The 20,057-nt window shown below is 40.2% G+C and overlaps 1 protein-coding gene across 3 annotated transcripts in view; it reads right to left on the reverse strand.

Annotated features, from left to right (window-relative positions):
* ap3b1a (adaptor related protein complex 3 subunit beta 1a) overlaps positions 1-18,938 on the reverse strand; it is an 80,321-nt gene extending 61,383 nt beyond the window's left edge. The window contains exons 1-4 of one of the 3 annotated variants that reach the window (XR_007039351.1): positions 18,615-18,938; positions 6,224-6,299; positions 6,058-6,132; positions 8-103 (exon numbers count right to left, since the gene is read on the reverse strand). Coding sequence is in view for 2 of the 3 variants with exons in the window: in XM_047373001.1 (XP_047228957.1) it covers positions 8-103; positions 6,058-6,132; positions 6,224-6,299; positions 18,615-18,745 (378 nt within the window). In the remaining variant the exon portion in view is untranslated. The remainder of the gene's footprint in view (positions 1-7; positions 104-6,057; positions 6,133-6,223; positions 6,300-18,614) is intronic. The other 2 variants (XM_047373001.1, XM_047373003.1) reach the window with 2 other exon arrangements.
* Positions 18,939-20,057: the final 1,119 nt, after the last annotated feature.

The following is a 20,057-nucleotide window of genomic DNA, read 5'->3' on the forward strand; positions in this document are numbered from 1 at the left end:
TTGTTACCTTCAGGGCCCGTTGAAAGGTGCTTATTGACAGCAAAGCCAAGTCTTGCTGTTCCTCTGCATACCTCACCAGGTACACATACACAAGCTTCTTCAGCTGCCAAAGGAAAAAAAGAGAAGAATAAATTTGGTAAATCGAATGTGCTTTAAAAGTCAAAGAAAGAACGTGTTGGTTTCAAAGCCACTGAAAAGGCAAGGGACTGGAGCTACCACGGGAAAAATATGAATGACACGTGACACCAAATGGAGAGCTTTCCTTTAGTTTGTTTTTATTTTTAAATTGGGAAGTTTAGTTTTTTGAAGGGTTGGGAAAAATGTTGCTATGAAAAGTTTCCTGTCTTCTGAGCCACATACGTAGCCCAGGGTTTGAATTAGCCCCCACCCCCTACTGACCTCCACACCTCTTTGTTTCTTACAGAAAGCCTGAGGTAATATTGGGCTTGCGTTTCTGACTAGTTCAACAATCAAAGGAAATCCAATATTTTTACCACTTGTGAGCACACAAACAGGTTGCACTGACAACAACACCAGAATCTTAAAGCCTGAGGAAGCACAAAAGCTGCAAGAGCCTACATGAGATGAGACAGACTGATGGATTGTTGTAATGTGGGCATTGCTCCACTGAATTAAGCTTCCTCCAAAGGCTGGCCAGGCTTAGCTTTAGAGATCAGGTGAGGAGCTTTGGCAACTTGAGGAGGTACAGAGAGAGCCACTGCTCCTTCCTTCAAAAGCACTCAGTTGAAGAGATTCGGGTATCTGATCAGGATGCCTCCTTTCCTCTGGAGGTTTTCTGACCACGTCCAAATTGAAGGAGACCCCAAGACATAAGCACAAGACCATCGATGGATGGAATGAATGGATGAATCCATTTTGACAGCCTGCATGAGGGAAGAGACACTGAGCTTGGCCAGATACAGGGCGAAATTCCCCCAACTTATTTCATGCATATAGCTCATGTGACTGCTGTGAGTTCTAAGTCATGCTGCTTTGGTTCTGCCATCCCAGCTGCTTGTTCTGAAAGCACACACATCTCGTGATCTCGGCTGACTGACTTGAATGAAGTGAATAACTTGTAAAAGGGGGAATTACAATTTGTGGTTTTTTTTGCAAAAATAACCTGGGACTAGAGACTGATGTTTACAGTTAGTAATGTTTACTGTACTCATTTTGCTAATGGCCGATATAAAATGGTAAAAGCAGCCAATATTATGAACCCCATAATCATTTTTTCTTTCTAACGGTGTAATCACCTCTGACCTCTGTATAAATAATTAATGACCGCTCACAGCAGGAGAGTTAGAAAAAAAATCTTTGAATGTATAATTATATTTCTCAAAGAGAAACTGGAATCTGCTAAAATCAGTGTCTGCAAGTCAGAACTTTACATAAAATGATTAAGACAGAGATGAAAAAAGGAAAAAAACGGTGTTGTGACAAATGATGACTTGCTTCAGGAGCTATTTATCATTTCATTTGTAAGCTGCTTTCAGCTTGAGGTCACAAGAAAGGTTACATTTTAGGTACAATCACTGAGAGCTTCAGTCAGTAATCAGCACTATGGTTTCTAATCCAGCACATATTGACCAGCAGCAGAGCACCACAGTTTTCAATCATCATTCTGGTCATTACTGCAGGAATTAATGGCATTACTCACTATAAAAAGGAGACACAACCCATCTGCCCTAAAGGATCTGCTCTCTTTGACCACAAATCACACAACTGAGTTAATCATGAGCTGCTGGAAAGCAGATTTAGAGAATTACAAGTTAAACTTGCCCAGCATTGAACACACACTTGTTTTACAGAAATAACTTGTGGCTTTTGAAAATGTAGACAAATAAGCAAACATACAGCTACATTCTTGAGCAAAGCTTGTGGGAATTAATGAGCAGAAACGATTAAAGAAAATAAAAGCATTTATATGAAATCAAGCAGCAGCTATCAATAAACTGCACTTGTGCTCTTTGGCTATTGCAATAATTAGTGTGTGCCAATTGCCACTCACAGAGAAGAGAGGGACGTGAGTGAAAATGAGGAGGCCATTTTTAGAGGCGTACACACTAGAAAGAGCCAGAGAAAGACGAGAGAGAAAAGATGAAGTAAGAAGACCTCACGCAACCTTAGCAGCTGGTGCATACGAGGCAGGAGAGAGAAGATGTGACTGTAGACCGCCTCTTTCCAATTATATCCAGCGGCCTGTTGCCGCTCCCTGCCGCCCAGCTGCTTCGGCTGCATGCCTCGTACGCAGTGCCCAGCCTCTGGCCCCCTGCTCACATGCTGCCCCTCACGCTACATGATTATTCTGCTGCTGCTAATCAATATTCACAGGCTCCGGGCATGGACCCCCTTCTCGAACAGCTGCTTAGAGTTTGGTCATTTGCTGAAACGGGCTTTGCAAGAGACTATCAAGGTCAATGAATAAAAATGCACCACAAACTTTCGAATCTTAAGTGTATAACAAATTAAAACTAAGCATTAGTTTTCTTCCACTTTAAAAGTTATGCACTACTTTGTGCTGGTCTGTCACATAAAATCCTAGTAAAATACATTAAACTGTGTGGTCAGGGAATGTGAACGCTCTTACAAGGTACTGCACACCCTTACTGGTGATGATGTTCCTCTGTCCATGTTGTTTACTTCCTGAACAAAATAAGCCATTAAAATCTGTTTACCGCTTTTTTACAGAAGCCCAATATACACTAATGAAGCTAAATTTGGATGCATTTGAAAAAGAATTGCACCTTCAGGGTAGAGTTTTTGATATGAAAGCCAAATTTAATTAGCTCATCCACTCCAAGGATAATAATAAAACAACACAGTGTCAGAGTCTGGGGCATGAAAATGAAGCCATGTTTTTTTTTCCTGACAAGCTAATCGTTTCAGGATCATTTTACATGATCATAAACACCCACTATGCTCATTTAATATTTTTACCCTACACAGCCCACATAATGAGATCACTTAAGTCAGACCTAAATGCAGTTATTCACTCCTCAGCAAAAATTAATTAACAATTGTACAGACAGAAACATAATAAACATTTTAAATATACTATTGAAAAGCAGACAGGTAAAACTAGGCCTAACCGACGGCCTATCAATATTTGTCATATCAAGATTTGTCATTACCACAGTATTGCACAGAGTGGCACGATTAGTAAAAGCAAAGCGGCTTTGATAAAATACGGTCACTGTTGCAAATATATTGCAGTGGTTACAGCTGCATTTCCAAACTTCTGACTCTTCCAATGAGCACCATTAGAGCCATAATCTGGAATTGAAGAGAAAAATGTTTTTCCACAAAGGATTTAATACATTTATACGTGTTCAATATTCCCTGTGTCAATATACATTTTTTTTAATCCGGGGAAAGTTAACTGCTTTATTTATGGACTAACTTCCTTTGACTTCTTGTATGTGATTATTACTTGGGTTTTATGTCAATGGTCCCATTAGAAATACTTAAACTGAGAAAAACATTGACATGTTCATTACTTATTCAATTGCCACCTCTTGAGTTACCCCAACACTGCCTCTGATTGGTCGATTTACCCATCGTGACAAATCCTACCCTGGAAACAGGCACTGTTAAAAGAAAGCTGATAAACGGGTAGGGATGGCTACCGAATTCGGTACTTCTATAGGTAACGACCAAATTCCGTCGGTACGACCGAGTACCCATTCAGGTAAAGTCAAACGGTACCATGTTTTGGTACCTAAACACATCATTGTGACACTGAGAGAGTGGAAGAGTGGACGATATTCCATGCCGGACACGAACACAGCATTGCACGCACAAGAGCGTAATGACGTCGGTAGCCACTGGTACCGTCAACAAAGCAAGGCTGATAGAAAGTGCTTGAAAGTATGGCTCTACTTTTCAAAATGCGATGCAGATTACACTTGCTGCAATATTTGTGACGTGAAGTGCAAGACCAGCAGCAGGAATACTTCTAATCTCAGGAAGCACCTGGTTAAGCACAAGCTTTGAAGTCCTGCATTCGGCAACGTTGGCACGCCAGCCTCCGTTAGCGACTCATCGTCTGCAGCCAGCGACATGGGAGAAGAAACAACTGAGATGTTATGATACAAACAGCTGGATGTTGTTTTGATATATTCATTAAAGTTTATATATTGAGAAATAAATATGTTAAATTGAACAATTTTGAGATTTTAATATTAAACAAATTAACCGGAAAAGGGTGGCTTGTCCTCTTCAGGTTGGAGGGGAGTTCCTGCCTCAAGTGGAGGAGTTTAAGTATCTCGGGGTCTTGTTCACGATTGAGGGAAGAATGGAGCGGGAGATCGACAGACGGATCGGTGCGGCTGCCACAGTAATGGGGTCGCTGTGCCGGTCCGTTGTGGTGAAGAGAGAGCTGAGCCAAAAAGCAAAGCTCTCGATTTACCAGTCGGTCTACGTTCCTACCCTCACCTATGGCCATGAACTTTGGGTCATGACCGAAAGAATGAGATCCCGGATACAAGCGGCTGAAATGAGCGTCCTCCGTAGGGTGGCCGGGCACTCCCTTAGAGATAGGGTGAGGAGCTCGGCCATCCGGGAGGGGCTCGGAGTAGAGCCGCTGCTCCTCCACATCGAGAGGAGCCAGTTGAGGTGGCTCGGGCATCTATACCGGATGCCTCCTGGACGCCTTCCTCAGGAGGTGTTCCAGGCACGTCCCACCGGGAGGAGGCCCAGGGGACGGCCCAGGACACGCTGGAGGGACTATGTCTCTCAGCTGGCCTGGGAACGCCTTGGGCTCCCCCTGGAGGAACTGGAGGAGGTGTCTGGGGAGAGGGACGTCTGGCCATCTCTGCTGAGTCTGCTGCCCCCGCGACCTGGTCCCGGATAAAGCGGAAGACGACGAGACGAGAGACGAGACAAATTAACATTTATTACCACATTAACACACAAAAGTACAGAAGATTGGTACCGTTGAGTAGCAATACCGATTCCCAGGTACCGGACATCGGTACTGTATCGGTTCAAACGTGTAAGGTACCCATCACTATACACGCGAGAGAACCTTAGAATCCATCAAGAAGCCTTGCCTGACAGAGTCAAAAAAATCCCTTTGTTTACATACATGCTACGCTGCATTTATCTTTTTTTTTTTTTTTTTTTACACAGCTGTCCAAGACTCCAGTTTCCCTGCATCCACCTTGATTTGAGCTCAGCGTCAAAATTTATTATCAATATCCAATATTAATATTGCTGTTATAGCTGAAAACCAATATTTAATTTGCTGCTTTGCTTCAGTGAAACACCCCACAATCCAACGCTGCATCACTATCACATAACCAAACAAATACAACATGGCTAACCCCCTCTCTTCCTCCTTGCAAAACAACTTACATAAACAGCAACAAGATGGAAATAAACGTTGGTATTGACATCAGCCTAGTTTAACTTCTCGGGCTGGCACCTATATGTTAAAAAATTACTAAGACTGGCTGATACCGATGTTGATGCAGAGATATTATGCATCACTAAGTAAAATCCTCTTTGCATCCGACCCATTAGTGTACCCAAAGTGAGAAACCTCAAAACATCCCAAGGCCTGGGCCAGAACCAACAACCCTCCAGTCTGAGTGATCTTACAAAGAAAAAAAAACAGCTTTTTGTAGAATTAGATTAGAAACCCCAAACTTTAGACTCCTGAGAAAGTAATAAACTCCTCTCTAAACTTCAGTTCCATTAATATTTGGAACATTCAAATTCCTAATGAGACTGACTGGTTTGTAACCATAAAGTGATTAAACATAGTTTAATCATGCAAAACTTATATGTCTTTGTTTAATTTTGACTGCTACAATTCTGCTACTGCTTTGTGTGAAACCTGAAAATTAACTAACTGTACATTAAAAGCAAATAAAAAAATAAATACCGATTGCATTCATAAAAGCTTCTGCATTTAGCCATCCTCATGATTCAATTTTTGCTTTACATAAGAAAATTGGTTCCAGGATCACGCCAAGTGAAGCCATGTGCTGTGTCATGCAAAAAATGAAATGAATCAGAGCTGCAGAGATCTGCCTCTTAATGGTGTCATACCTCAATGTTCTTGCTTGCAACATTCTTCACCACAGCAGGAAACAAGTCAGAAGCATTTTTCCCTTTAGAAATAAGCTGAAAGAAAACACAAACAAAAAAAGTAGTTGTGGTAGTACTTTTCTTGAACATAAAACCCCACAGCAAGGTCAGTAAATAATAAACTCACTTGAACAATCCTCTTCATGGCCTCCAGCTTGAGAGACTCCTTGTTGCTTTCCAGCATCTCTTTCAGGTCTTCATTTCTGAGAACAGAAGATATTTCTGGTCTTAACTGTGGTCAACATTACAGGTAGAACATTGTTATCTGCCAGATGCCATTTAACTTATCAGCTTCAACGTTCCATCTGGGTTAAAGGTGCTGTGAAATCTCCATGTTTCGGACAGCTGTGTCCATTTCACCCACTACAGCCACACATCTAAAAAGGTTACACTGCACAATGACGGCTCAGTCTGGCAAACACCAACGACAACGTTGTCCTCACGACAAGTCGAGTTAAACCAGCTCATTGCTAACATGATGACGATCATTCTTTAGGTAGCGCTGACCCACGGTGGCCCCCAGAAACAACACAGCCCAGTGTTTGTTCCATGCAGAGGTTGAGTTAGATAGATAGAAAACTGCAGAACATTGTGACCAGTCAACTGTTTCACCAAATACCTAGACGATTCCCATGGTTATGTTTCAATGAGACAAATTAATACGACTCAGCAGATGCTTAATTTCACCTTAATACATCACACCTTAAATGTAAAATGTGGCAGGACATTTAACCATTTCTAGTTTATATTGTGTCTTGGTTAATTTCATCAGTGATTTTCTTTACTTTTTACAAGAATCTTGCTCATAAATCATAGAAAAATAATCAATTTCTAAAATGTAATGATACATTTTAGCGTGAGCATCGCACCTGAGTAGATGGAGGAGCGGTGTTCAACACAGTTTTTGTGAGTTTGCTGACAAGTTCAACAAATGCATTGCTGTAAATAGAGATGGATGGCATGCGCCTTTGTTGTAGTGTTTGCGAAGACAAGAGAATTCAACAGTCTCTGTAGCCATACATCTACCAGCCTACACAGCCAAAGCCTTACAAATGCAGGTATGGCTCTAAAACTACGACTTGCATATTATCATGAAGGCCAGTTCACCCAACCAGCCACATTAAGCTGTGCAATTACACAAATGCTCCTAAAAAGTGAACAAGAACTGTGTTGAATTGATCCTCTCATTCATGGGGTTTGCACCATCAATTAGACTTTATCATTATTATCAAAGAATGACTAATCTTGGCATGTAAATCTTGGCATACCAAAACTAATATGATAATGCATATCATAAACAACTAATTGACATTTAAAGATTCAAAGATTTGCTACCGATATGAATTTTATAAATAAATCTATAAAAGAAAATGTGTGTTTTGTTTATTATTTGTATATTGCAACAATGCTTCTTGGCCATAAATCTTCTTGGCCGTCAAAAACCCTGTTTATTTCTCTTTAAATGCTGCCACATTTGTGAGGAATAGGCATTTGTGGGTGGAGTATGTAGGTGGCACCTATGGAAAACTTGCCAAATCCTCTCTGCCAATACCTAACAGTTTCTGTGTTGCTGTTGTTTACCGGACTAGATGATTGAAGTTTGAAGAAGAAACACGTACGGAAGTTAAACAATGTACAGGTCCTTCTCAAAATATTAGCATATTGTGATAAAGTTCATTATTTTCCTTAATGTCATGATAAAAATTTAACATTCATATATTTTAGATTCATTGTACACTAACTGAAATATTTCAGGTCTTTTATTGTCTTAATACGGATGATTTTGGCATACAGCTCATGAAAACCCAAAATTCCTATCTCACAAAATTAGCATATCATCAAAAGGGTCTCTAAACGAGCTATGAACCTAATCATCTGAATCAACGAGTTAACTCTAAACACCTGCAAAAGATTCCTGAGGCCTTTAAAACTCCCAGCCTGGTTCATCACTCAAAACCCCAATCATGGGTAAGACTGCTGACCTGACTGCTGTCCAGAAGGCCACTATTGACACCCTCAAGCAAGAGGGTAAGACACAGAAATAAATTTCTGAACGAATAGGCTGTTCCCAGAGTGCTGTATCAAGGCACCTCAGTGGGAAGTCTGTGGGAAGGAAAAAGTGTGGCAGAAAACGCTGCACAACGAGAAGAGGTGACCGGACCCTGAGGAAGATTGTGGAGAAGGGCCGATTCCAGACCTTGGGGGACCTGCGGAAGCAGTGGACTGAGTCTGGAGTAGAAACATCCAGAGCCACCGTGCACAGGTGTGTGCAGGGAATGGGCTACAGGTGCCGCATTCCCCAGGTCAAGCCACTTTTGAACCAGAAACAGCGGCAGAAGCGCCTGACCTGGGCTACAGAGAAGCAGCACTGGACTGTTGCTCAGTGGTCCAAAGTACTTTTTTCGGATGAAAGCAAATTCTGCATGTCATTCGGAAATCAAGGTGCCAGAGTCTGGAGGAAGACTGGGGAGAAGGAAATGCCAAAATGCCAGAAGTCCAGTGTCAAGTACCCACAGTCAGTGATGGTCTGGGGTGCCGTGTCAGCTGCTGGTGTTGGTCCACTGTGTTTTATTAAGGGCAGGTTCAATGCAGCTAGCTATCAGGAGATTTTGGAGCACTTCATGCTTCCATCTGCTGAAAAGCTTTATGGAGATGAAGATTTCATTTTTCAGCACGACCTGGCACCTGCTCACAGTGCCAAAACCACTGGTAAATGGTTTACTGACCATGGTATCACTGTGCTCAATTGGCCTGCCAACTCTCCTGACCTGAACCCCATAGAGAATCTGTGGGATATTGTGAAGAGAACGTTGAGAGACTCAAGACCCAACACTCTGGATGAGCTAAAGGCTGCTATCGAAGCATCCTGGGCCTCCATAAGACCTCAGCAGTGCCACAGGCTGATTGCCTCCATGCCACGCCGCATTGAAGCAGTCATTTCTGCCAAAGGATTCCCGACCAAGTATTGAGTGCATAACTGTACATGATTATTTGAAGGTTGACGTTTTTTGTATTAAAAACACTTTTCTTTTATTGGTCGGATGAAATATGCTAATTTTGTGAGATAGGAATTTTGGGTTTTCATGAGCTGTATGCCAAAATCATCCTTATTAAGACAATAAAAGACCTGAAATATTTCAATTAGTGTGCAAAGAATCTAAAATATATGAATGTTAAATTTTCATCATGACATTATGGAAAATAATGAACTTTATCACAATATGCTAATATTTTGAGAAGGACCTGTATTTATTTAACAAACAGAGGCCTCAGTAGTACGTGGGACAAACGTGCATAGGCACAGCAGCCTGGCACATCCTCCTCATGTTGGTCACTGGCTTGGTCAGACACTGATATGGGATGACATATCATTCCTCAACCAGAATTTGGTGCAAGTCAGCCAGTGTGGTTGTGTTGGTTATTTTAGCACGAGGAGAACAGCCACGCTGATCCAACAAGTGTTCAATATGGCTAAGGTCAGGACTAGAGACAGGCGAATCCATCCTTTCCACTCTCTGATAAATTCTGTTTTGTGGAGGCCAGCATTGACATCTTGGAAGATAGACTTCAGTTCCTAAGACTGGAGATACAGGATTATCACTGGTTGCTGAATTTCATCTCAGTGTCTCTCTGCCATGATATTGGCTCCAATGAAGACGGGCCTTGTTCTTTCAGGTGTAGAAAGTTTTTCTACATTCTTCTCAACACCACAACTTTCATTTTCATGCATAGATTAAATCCTAAATAATCTACAGTACAGCCTGTGATTACAATGCGAGCACAACGGTTGTGTAAAAATATTTTGAGGAGAGAGGTAACAATATTAAAGCAAATATTAAACCAAAGTCTTTTATATGCAGAATTGACATGATAATAGGGTTAATGATCCAAGTTCCTACCTTTGTTTGGAAAACAGACCAAATGTGGCCACATAGTTAATATACTTCACCAAAATATTCTAAAACAAGATTAAACTTGCCTATAAATTTCAGCAATTCATTTGGTTTCCCCAAAAAAAGGGCCATAATATTTGTCATAAAGCAGTCCTTTGCAATTGTTCACCTTGTTGCTGCTGAGCCCATTGTGATTTCACATGTTGTACAATATTGTACTTATTGTTCTATTTTCCACCCATATCAACTGTAAAAAGTACATCAAGCCTAAACTTTAAGAATTGACATATTATCATGAACTCCTGTCCATCTAGGCAGCGCTTTCTCCTTCTCTTTCTCATTGATTGAAAAGGAAATGCCAGATTTTTCCAGAATCAAATGTCCAGATTGTTCTGTTAGTGTTTCAAATATTATGGGCATTTGGCCATAAAACACTTACATTGAAAATACTGATTTTCGGGTATGTACACCAACTTAGATTACCACTTTTTCACAATCTACACCACTTACACTTTCCAAAGTACAAATAAATTCAGGATCAAAACACAGCTTTAAAGAACCTAATTTCTGACAATTCTGTTCCCTAAAAAACATAAAAGATGGTTTTAACAGTGTTTAAAGACTATGTGGGAACTCTGTATATAAAAGTCCTCCTAAGTTATTGCTTTGTAAGCAAAGAATAGTTAGTTTTAAGCATCCTGAGACTACACTCAAACTAGCTGAGTGAAAAGTATATCACTTTGTTTAATATTTCAGAATACACATTTTTAGTTTCATAAAATATACTTCTTCATTATCTTAGATACCAGTCTTAAAGGTAATTTGTATTTAGTGCCGTCTTGCATTTTGGCAATACTAAAAAGGACTTTGTATCTACAAAACATCAGGAGGTAAAACTTTTGGGTTTTGTATATTAACACGGTGATTTGAGCATTTCTGTTACATTGCTGGTTTAAATCTCCTACATATAATCTCCAATGTGTTAACCAAAGTTCTTCTGACTATTTTAGCTGGCCCACTCTGTGAAAAAACAACCTGAAAGGCATCCTTTCTCAGATAGCATGTGTGGAATGGAACTTGGAGCTACGGGTGGTCTTACTGCTGTACCCGGCTTTGTGCGCCTCCTTGGGTTTACTGCTGGTTTGTGTGAGGGCTTGCTCCTCCTGAGTGAGCTCAAGCTTTAGAGTGAGCTGTAAGCTCTCAGCAGACACCAGCACTGTCCTCATGGCTCCCGCCGCGTCTGAACGGAAGGACGAGAAACCGCCGTTCATCCTGTCTTTCCTCCACAGCAGTCCTCTCACCGACTCCACAGCCTCTGCTGGCTGTAAATCCACAAACTGAACAGCAATCGAGAGCTGTGCCAGTTACGTTCCTTCAGGCTGTGTGTCTTGTTTGTTCTTCAGGATTAATTTAAAGTTGTCCTCTTCTCACAGCAGCCAAAGCCAGGAACTCAGGGAAAAACATCATGGGCTCCACAGACTTTGTCATTCAAGTCACAAGATGCCCAGGCAACTCATTAATGGCAAGTCATCCTTGTGCCTGAGGATAGTGTTGTTCACTCACATACAACAGTCTCTCCTCCTGCTGGACAGATGTCATTCAACTTTTTCTCCTCCCTGCCAACACATGTAGCTGCTTCCTATATAAGGCAGCCTACCTCACCTGCCTCCTGGCTTTGTATGTGACTCAACAGCACTTCCCTCTAGGGGAAAAGGAGGGCCTTATCTACACTGGTGGGTAAACACCGAGCCACTTTTCCTCACCACCACTGCACAATCATCCACTTTAGACTGACACCACTGAGCCCGCATACCCTGCCAAGTTTGGCAGACAAGGCCGACAGGACAGGCCTTTAATCAAAGATAACCGCACCAGAATGAATGTCAGGAAATAGCCTTGAAGACGCTGAGTACAACAGAATGATTTTTGCAAAGACAAAAATCTGCACGCAACATATTCCTTGTGACAAAATTAAACGTGGCCCATTTTTAAAGCCTGATGGTTTTTTGTGGGGGTATGAATTAGCAGAATGCAGAAGAGGAAGCATATAAGCAGCTACATTTATGGAGCAAAGCTGTTTTTCTGCTAATGTACGATACTATGATCTTATGATCACCACTGAGTATTATTGTCCAAGAAGGCCACATGCATCCAGTCTAATACTTATGAACTCTTTCTGCAGCTATGTGCAAATTAATATGTTCATAAATCATTTATCAACCAGGAAGAGAACAGCTGATTTAAATTTATTCTAGAGAAGAAGAAATGTGCTGTGGGATGTTAGCGTGTTGCAGCTGCCACAAAGAAAAAGTATTAAAATCAAAAAAATACATTTTTCACCATTCTTCCATTTGTGAGGTCAGACACTGATGTTGGACAAGATGGGCTGTCTCGACTTCTGAAAGGTATCGTGTCGGGTTGAGGTCAAGAGTCTGTGCAGACCAGTTAAGTTCCTTCAAACTCACTCATCCATGTCTTTATGGACCTTGGTTTGTGCAATGGTGCACAATCATTTTGGAACAGCGATGGGCCATTGCCAAACTGTTGTTACAGAGTCAGGAGCATTGACTTGTCCAAAATGTCATTGTATGCTGAAGCATTAATAGATCCTCTTGTTGAAACTCTCCTCTGCACCAACATCGACACAGTGCAGACAGGCAAGTGTTGCTCTCCTGGTAACCACCAAACCCAGACTGGTTCCCTGGATTGCCAGAGAGAGAAGCATAATTTGTCAGAGAACATGTCTCCACAGCTCTAGAGTCCAGAGGCAGTGTGCTTTACACTACTGCACCTGACCCTTGCATCAACCCTGGTGATGTTAGACTTGGATCCAAATGTAATGAAAACCCATTCCGTCAATCTCTATGACGCACAATTCTTGAACTAATCTGAAGGCCACATGAAGTTTGGAGGTCAGTGTAAAATTGGCGACCTCTGCACACTCTGTGCCTCAGCATCCAATGACTCCGCTTTGTAAATTTAGGAATGTACTGCTGTCATTTATAAGCACTTTCACTTTGTTATAATACCATCAACAGCTGACTGGAATATTTAGTAGCATGAAATTACAGCAGTAAAGTAATTACACAGGTGGCATCCTATCATGGTACCACGCTGGGATTCACCGAGCTCCTTGGAGTGACCCATTCTTTCACAAATTATTGTAGAAGCAGTCTGCAACAGACGACTACTCTGCTCCTCATATAAAGTAAGTAATGCCCGCTGAGGCAGGAACACTAAAAGAAAATATTACAATTGCTGTTAATTACAGCTCCTAAAGAGAAATCTGAACCAAGGCTACACAAAAACCAGAGATCAGAAATTTGGCCAAAACGTCTGATTAGTACGTTTCAAATTGAAGCAATAACATCTTAGAGATCAGGACATCTTCGTGTCCTGGTACAAAATTTGCATTCTATTTCAATGGTTTCAGATTTTATCACGTCTTCAGGACTATTAACCACCTTTCATGCTCAACCTGTTCTTCTGACCACATTTCTTTCAGACAAAATAAATGTTAATTTTTCAGTTGGTCAGGATTCAACATGTGTTAAAAAGCCTAACAGATAAATGCCTTCCATAAACTAAATTGGCTAATTAGCATCAGCTGCAACCAAACAGGGTGACTGTAAGAATAAATGCCTCTGTTTGGCAGTAAACTTTATTATAAAGACACTCGCTGTCTTGAGTGGCTAGATTCACATGTGCCTCAGTTATAAATAATACATCAGACTATCTAAGATCATATTTTATTGCTTGGAAAATAAGTCAATGTTCAGTTCTCATGATCCAACATGGAACGACCCAAAGAATTATCCAAATAACAGCAAAACTCAACAAGGTTCAGTTAATCCAAGTAACCCACACTGCAAAATGCTATTTTATGGACCCGGGATTAAAGCTGAATATCCTTGTGGAAAGTGAAGAGATCTGGTCATATTCTAAAACAAAATGAATCATGCACAATGAAGCAATGTTTCAGACCAAAATGAAATAAAACATACTTCTCGAAGTTTCCTTCACGCTGATCCTCATCTAGCCATGTCTGTTGGAGTATATAAAATGTGTTTGCTGTGTATCCTACATAAAGAAATTAAGTGCATTTTGTAAAACATCAAATCCTGTCACATCTATGAAGTGTGAATGTCGTTTATTAGGCAACTCCATTTTGTGTAATGCGTCTATATTGGGTTGAAGGACCCTTTGTGGGATTCAAACCTAGGACCTTCTTGCTGCAAGGCAACAGTGTTAAGTGCTTCTAAATAAAAATAAAGTTATTCATGGAAATGTTGGAAAATTTTCAAGAATGAAATAAATACGTTATTGGGGGTTAGCATTAACCCTGTAGTCTGGGAATTTGCTAACCTCCAATCTAACACTATCTATCTCAAAAGTCACACATTTTGTGATGACTTTGTGGTGAATTTCCAACATTCCCCCATAAAAGTTAATGAAACGGCATCAATCTAAGAGCCACATCAGAACAAGCTTTGCTTTGAGGTTAGACATCCCTAACATTAACAGGCATTGGCATTACACATTATGAATTCTGTCAGACAGAGATATTACTAATATCCTTGCACTGCAGATCTCCCAACATCTGAGCTGGCCTACCCTGAGCTCAGATTCAAGGGTTATTTTAACACAGAAAGATCTTTGCTTGATAAAATAAATACCACATAGCTGGAGTTTGAAGGTTACGGATATCACAGAGAATGGGGAAACAAAGACATTAAAGTGTAGCCTCTACTAAATGTACACCAGATTTGTTGATATTGGTAAACGACAAAAAATAAAACTAACTAAGAGAACAGTTCATTTTTACACAGGTTGGATAACCCAAACCCTAATGTGTGTGGCTTTTCTCGGTGAACATTAAGTCACACCAACGAAAGTGATCAAATACTGACTTTAAAAAAGACATGGATGCAGAAGTTGATTAAACTTGGGATCTGCTGCCCTCTGGTGGTAGCTTTGTGGCCTGAGGCCTAAAGATAAAAAGCTACAAAGTTCTGCTAGCTATTGCGGACGTTTTGCAAAAATAAATTGAAAAATAAACACTAACATACTATAGTGTAAGAAGTTATGGCATTCTTACTCCAACAATCACAGCTGTAAACTTTTAATATGTTGGACATCTGCAAGACTACATCAGAAATGTTCATGTATCGGTAAGGTAAGTTTATTTATATAGCGCTTTTCAGCAACGAGACACTCAAAGCGCTGTACATACAATTACAATACAATCACAAAGCAAATAAACACAGATACAGACACAGAAAAACAAATGAGGTAATTTAAAAAAGTAAAATAAAATAAAATAAAGAGAATAGAATGATGGACTAGAAAATGAAAGTAAAATTGGACTGAAAACGCAACTAATCATGCCTAAATGGCACAGTCAAAGGCCACTCTAAACAAATAAGTTTTAATCTTGATTTAAAGCAACTTAGGGTTTTGGCGCTTTTACAGTTTTCTGGGAGTTTATTCCAGATTAGTGGAGCATAAGAACTAAAAGCTGCTTCTCCATGTTTGGTTCTGGTTCTGGGTATGCAGAGTAGATTTGAGCCAGAAGACCTGAGAGGTCTGGGTGATTGATACACTGACAACAAGTCTGTAATATATTTTGGTGCTAAGCCATTCAGTGATTTATAGACTAACAGAAGTATTTTAAACTTTATTCTCTGAGCTACAGGGAGCCATTGTAGGGACTTTAGAACCGGGGTGATGTACTCCACTTTCTTAGTTCTAGTGGCAGCAGCATTCTGGATCAACTGCAGCTTTCTGATCGACTTTTTAGGCAGGCCCGTGAAGACACCGTTGCAGTAATCAATTCTACTAAAGATGAACGCATGAATTAGTTTTTCAAGGTCCTGCTGAGACATTAGTCCTTTAATCCTGGAGATGTTCTTTAGGTGATAGAAGGCCGACCTAGTTACTGCCTTTATGTGCCTCTGAAGGTTCAGGTCTGAGTCCATTACTACACCCAGGTTTCAAGCCTAATTGGTGGTTTCTAGCTGTATTAACTGAAACTGTGTGCTAACTTTTAAATGCTCTTCCTTTGGTCCAAAGATTATTACTTCAGTTTTGTTTTGATTCAGCTGAAGAAAATGTAGGCCCATCCATGCATTGATTTCTTCTAAGCATTTACCCAGCGCTTGAATGGGTTCATAGTCACCTGGTGACATCGTAACGTATAGCTGTGTGTCGTCTGCATAGTTATGATAACTTACGTTGTTTATTAAAATCTGAGTTAGGGGGAGCTTGTAGATATTGAATAGGAGGTGCCCTAAGATGGGCCCTTGGGGAACACCACATGTGATTTCTGTGGTCTTTGATGTAAAACATGCCAGGGGGGTCTGCCGGTAGGTTTATTCTCAGTGTTCTGATTGCTGGCTGAGTTGTTGAGCTGGCTGTCACTGTTTGGGATCACAGGCAGAGTTGAATCATCGTTGTACCCCATATTCACCTCCACATTCACTTCTAGTCCATGGATTTTCATCTCTAAAACAGCCAATTTCTGTAAAAGTTTGTCGAAGTCCTCTGTGGTGAAGGGAGGCATTTTGTGTTGATTAGCTGGCGTCAACTTGTTCTGCTTTCGAGTTCGATTATAAAAACATCAAAGTCCTTTAACAAAATAAAAAAAATAATAATAATAATAATCCTTGGGAGTCGCTGGTAATAAGTTGTTTTAGTCCAATATTTCCGTAATTTTGGCTAAGAGATAAAAAGTTAGGAGTAAAAGAATGCAAGAAGGGAGCTTAGGAGAAAAGCGTCTGAGCAGGCAGAGAGGCGGAAGTAAAGATCCGCCTCTCGGTAAAAAGGAGTGTTTTCTACAGCTCGCACTCTGAATGTGTATGTAAACACATATATATGCACTGGAGACCTTTTAAGCATGGCGGAAAGACTGTAACGATACAAGGTAATCAAGCCAGCGTTTGCTTTTTAGGGGGTTATATTGACTTATATAAATCCAAAACAATCAATGGAAAAAAATCTTATATATTGAAGTTTTTGGTTTTTTTTACTCTTTTCCAAGCTTGGTCAAAGAAATTGTTTCTCAGCCTAACAGATACACTGTCTTGAACACGATGTGAAGTATGTATCTTTAGTTTGGTTCTGACAGCTCGACAAGTGATCTTTCTGGCCCACCAAATAAAAGCTGAGGCCTGTTTAAAAGAGATGCACAAATCGACCAGACAGTGATCCGGATCACAGTTTTCCCTTGATCTGGTTTGATCAGTGAACAGCAGGTCAGAGGCTGAAAAATTGGCTTTTTTTTATCCCATCAAAGCTAAAAACACCTACCGTTAGTCTGCAAACGCCTCACCCAAAGGCATGTACTGGATGCAGTGCACAAAAAGTCACAGGTATATGTTGCTTTGTTGCATAAGTATACATAACCTTGAATTTCTGCTGGATTTGAAACTCTTTCCTCTATTAAAGAACCTGCAGCACATTTTTTTCCTTTAATGTGTTATATGCAGAAAAAATTCAAGAGTAGATCAGAGTTCCTAGAAATCCAGTATTCGGCATTGGCTAGGAAAAGTTCTACTAACTTCTACAGGTGGTTCATGGTGTTTATTTTAAAACAATCTTTTAGTCTCAACTTGTGTTAATAAAAATTCTGTTTTTTAATGACTGACTTTGAAAAATTAAAAGCATAACCAAGGAACAATGCATGAGAAAATAACACACCGATGTGTCAAACATCAGTCTGTAGAAGGTTATACATACAGCCCATAAACAAGAGGCAAAAAATGACTTGAAGTCAGTTAAAAAGAAAAACAAAACAACAATAACAAAGTAAATTTGATGTAGAGATGCACCAATCATGTTTTTTTCTGGCTAATCCAAAATCTTCAAGCTTTCTTTAAGGTCTGACCTGCCAATTCCATTTCTTCAAGGCCTCAAACACATAAATCAAATATGCAACATAAAAAGCTAAAAATACAACATCATCCCCACATATGCATTAAAGCATGTCCCTAACATTGTGCTGATTTCTTTTAGACTCAAAGAGGGGTCATCAACGTATTGCTGATTGATATAATCATAAACTGAAAATGGTGGGACTTCTCAGTTCCAATGCACTAATTGAAGGACAGCGAAGTGGATCTGATTTTTCAGTATCTGATCTGCCACTCCTCGATCAGAGCCAAAGAAAACTGGCCACTTCCGATCTCTGGCTGATTATTAATAACTGTTGTGGCAAACACAACAACACACAAATGGATCATTAGAATATGCAAAAGAAGCAAAAATAGACGGGAACTGACGACTGATCACATACAGTCACAACTGACCAAGTACCAAAATGGCTGCAGAAAGTATTAGATAACCAAAGTCCCCATAAGAAATTAAAAACAAAACTACGAAACACATGAGCTCCAACACACAAATATGTCGGCTGTTATTTTGTTGGTGTCAGTAACATTAAAGGGGTGTAGGTGAAGATCACGACAGGTCAAAGGTCAGCAACACGGGCAGCTAGCAGTCTTTCAGCTTCAGAGCCTGCTTTGTTGATGCTGGCCGCTTACGCTGGAAACAGCTGCATGAACCTCAGCAGAGACTAACTCAAAACCTCAGAACTATCTGGAAGTGGACCGAGTGGAGTTAGCTTACTTTTTAAAGTCGGCGCTGAAAAGTCCAAAGGCAACCCCGGTGCCGGAGGAGGTCGGGGTGGTCTCCTGCCCCGCTTCCACCGCAGCCTCCGCTCCTCCTTGCTGGTCGTTGTACAAGGCTCCCGTCGACATGACTTCGCTTCTAAGCAGCTGTCCAGGAGGAGAATTACTCCGCGTCTGCTTCGGCCTTTTAAAATGCTCGTTACCTTGTCAGAAACCTCAACGTAGTGTTGCTTTTAAAGTTCCTGCAGAGCTAAACTTCTTCCAGATTTTTCACAACTTTTTACACGCAGAAGCGGAAGTGTGAGTTGGACAAGTTGGCGTCACATGACTGGGCTTCAGCTGTAGGTCGATCATAGATGTGCAACAACCAGAAACTGATGCTGGTGAAACAACGGACTACATAAGAAACTTGTCCTATAGAGTTCTACATCAAACAAATAAGAAATTCAGTTACATTTAAAACAATGAAATAAGAGACATGGAGTGAAATAAATCAAATCCAATTCAATTTCACAAAGTTGAAAATTTGAGAAAAATAAAATGCTTAGTCAAAGCATGACGCTGAAATAAAGCATTACACAAATTCAGTTTCCGTTTAATCATTTTGAACTTGTAAAATATGCAAAATTCAATCTTAATAAAAATATCACAAATGAAAGATTGGTGTGATTAAAACGTGAAGCAGTGGAAGAAAGATTAATTAAAAAACACAGTTTACTACTGGATGAAGTTTGGTTAGTAAACTCAGATTAAAGAAAAAAATGAATTATTTACATGCCAAAATAAGTAAATGATACACATGATTCACATTTTTGACAGGGGTGAAATGATACATATTAACATTTTCTTGTCATTTCATGTGTATTGAAAACATACAATGAATTTAAATTATTTCCATTGTGAAGCGGATTTAATATAAGTAGAGCAACTGCTAGAATACAAGTTACTGGCAGCGTGACTACACACACACACACACACAACAAAAATCAAAGAAAACGTAGTTTTTCTGTCTGCCCCATTTAAACCTCGTACGTGTCTAATGCGTCTAGTTCTACGCTTGAAACGCCACGAGCTCATCTGTTGCCAAGGGAGCAACAAAGGGAAGAAAGTGAGCAAAAATGTCGTAGGGTCCTGTTCTATTAAGTGCCTTTCATGCTTTCTTTGCCGAAACAATTTCAGCTGTAACTGGTTGGATAAAACTCTTCCATCTGATTTGCAGCATTTGTTACCATATGTTTCAGTTCATGTAGCATTTGTTAGCCCCACCCATTGGCTTTGCTGGGTAAGGCTCACTGATCAAAATAAATCAATGAAAAATAAAGTCATGGTGTGGCAGCAAGTGACCGCGAATAATGAACAGCAGTGGTAATAAAGCAATTAAATTAAGTTCTTAAAATATAATACACGTATTTTTTGGAAAACGATATATTTCATATTTTTT

The sequence above is a fragment of the Girardinichthys multiradiatus genome, chromosome 8, assembly GCF_021462225.1.
Source record: "Girardinichthys multiradiatus isolate DD_20200921_A chromosome 8, DD_fGirMul_XY1, whole genome shotgun sequence".
In the NCBI taxonomy this organism is placed as follows: Eukaryota; Metazoa; Chordata; class Actinopteri; order Cyprinodontiformes; family Goodeidae; genus Girardinichthys; species Girardinichthys multiradiatus.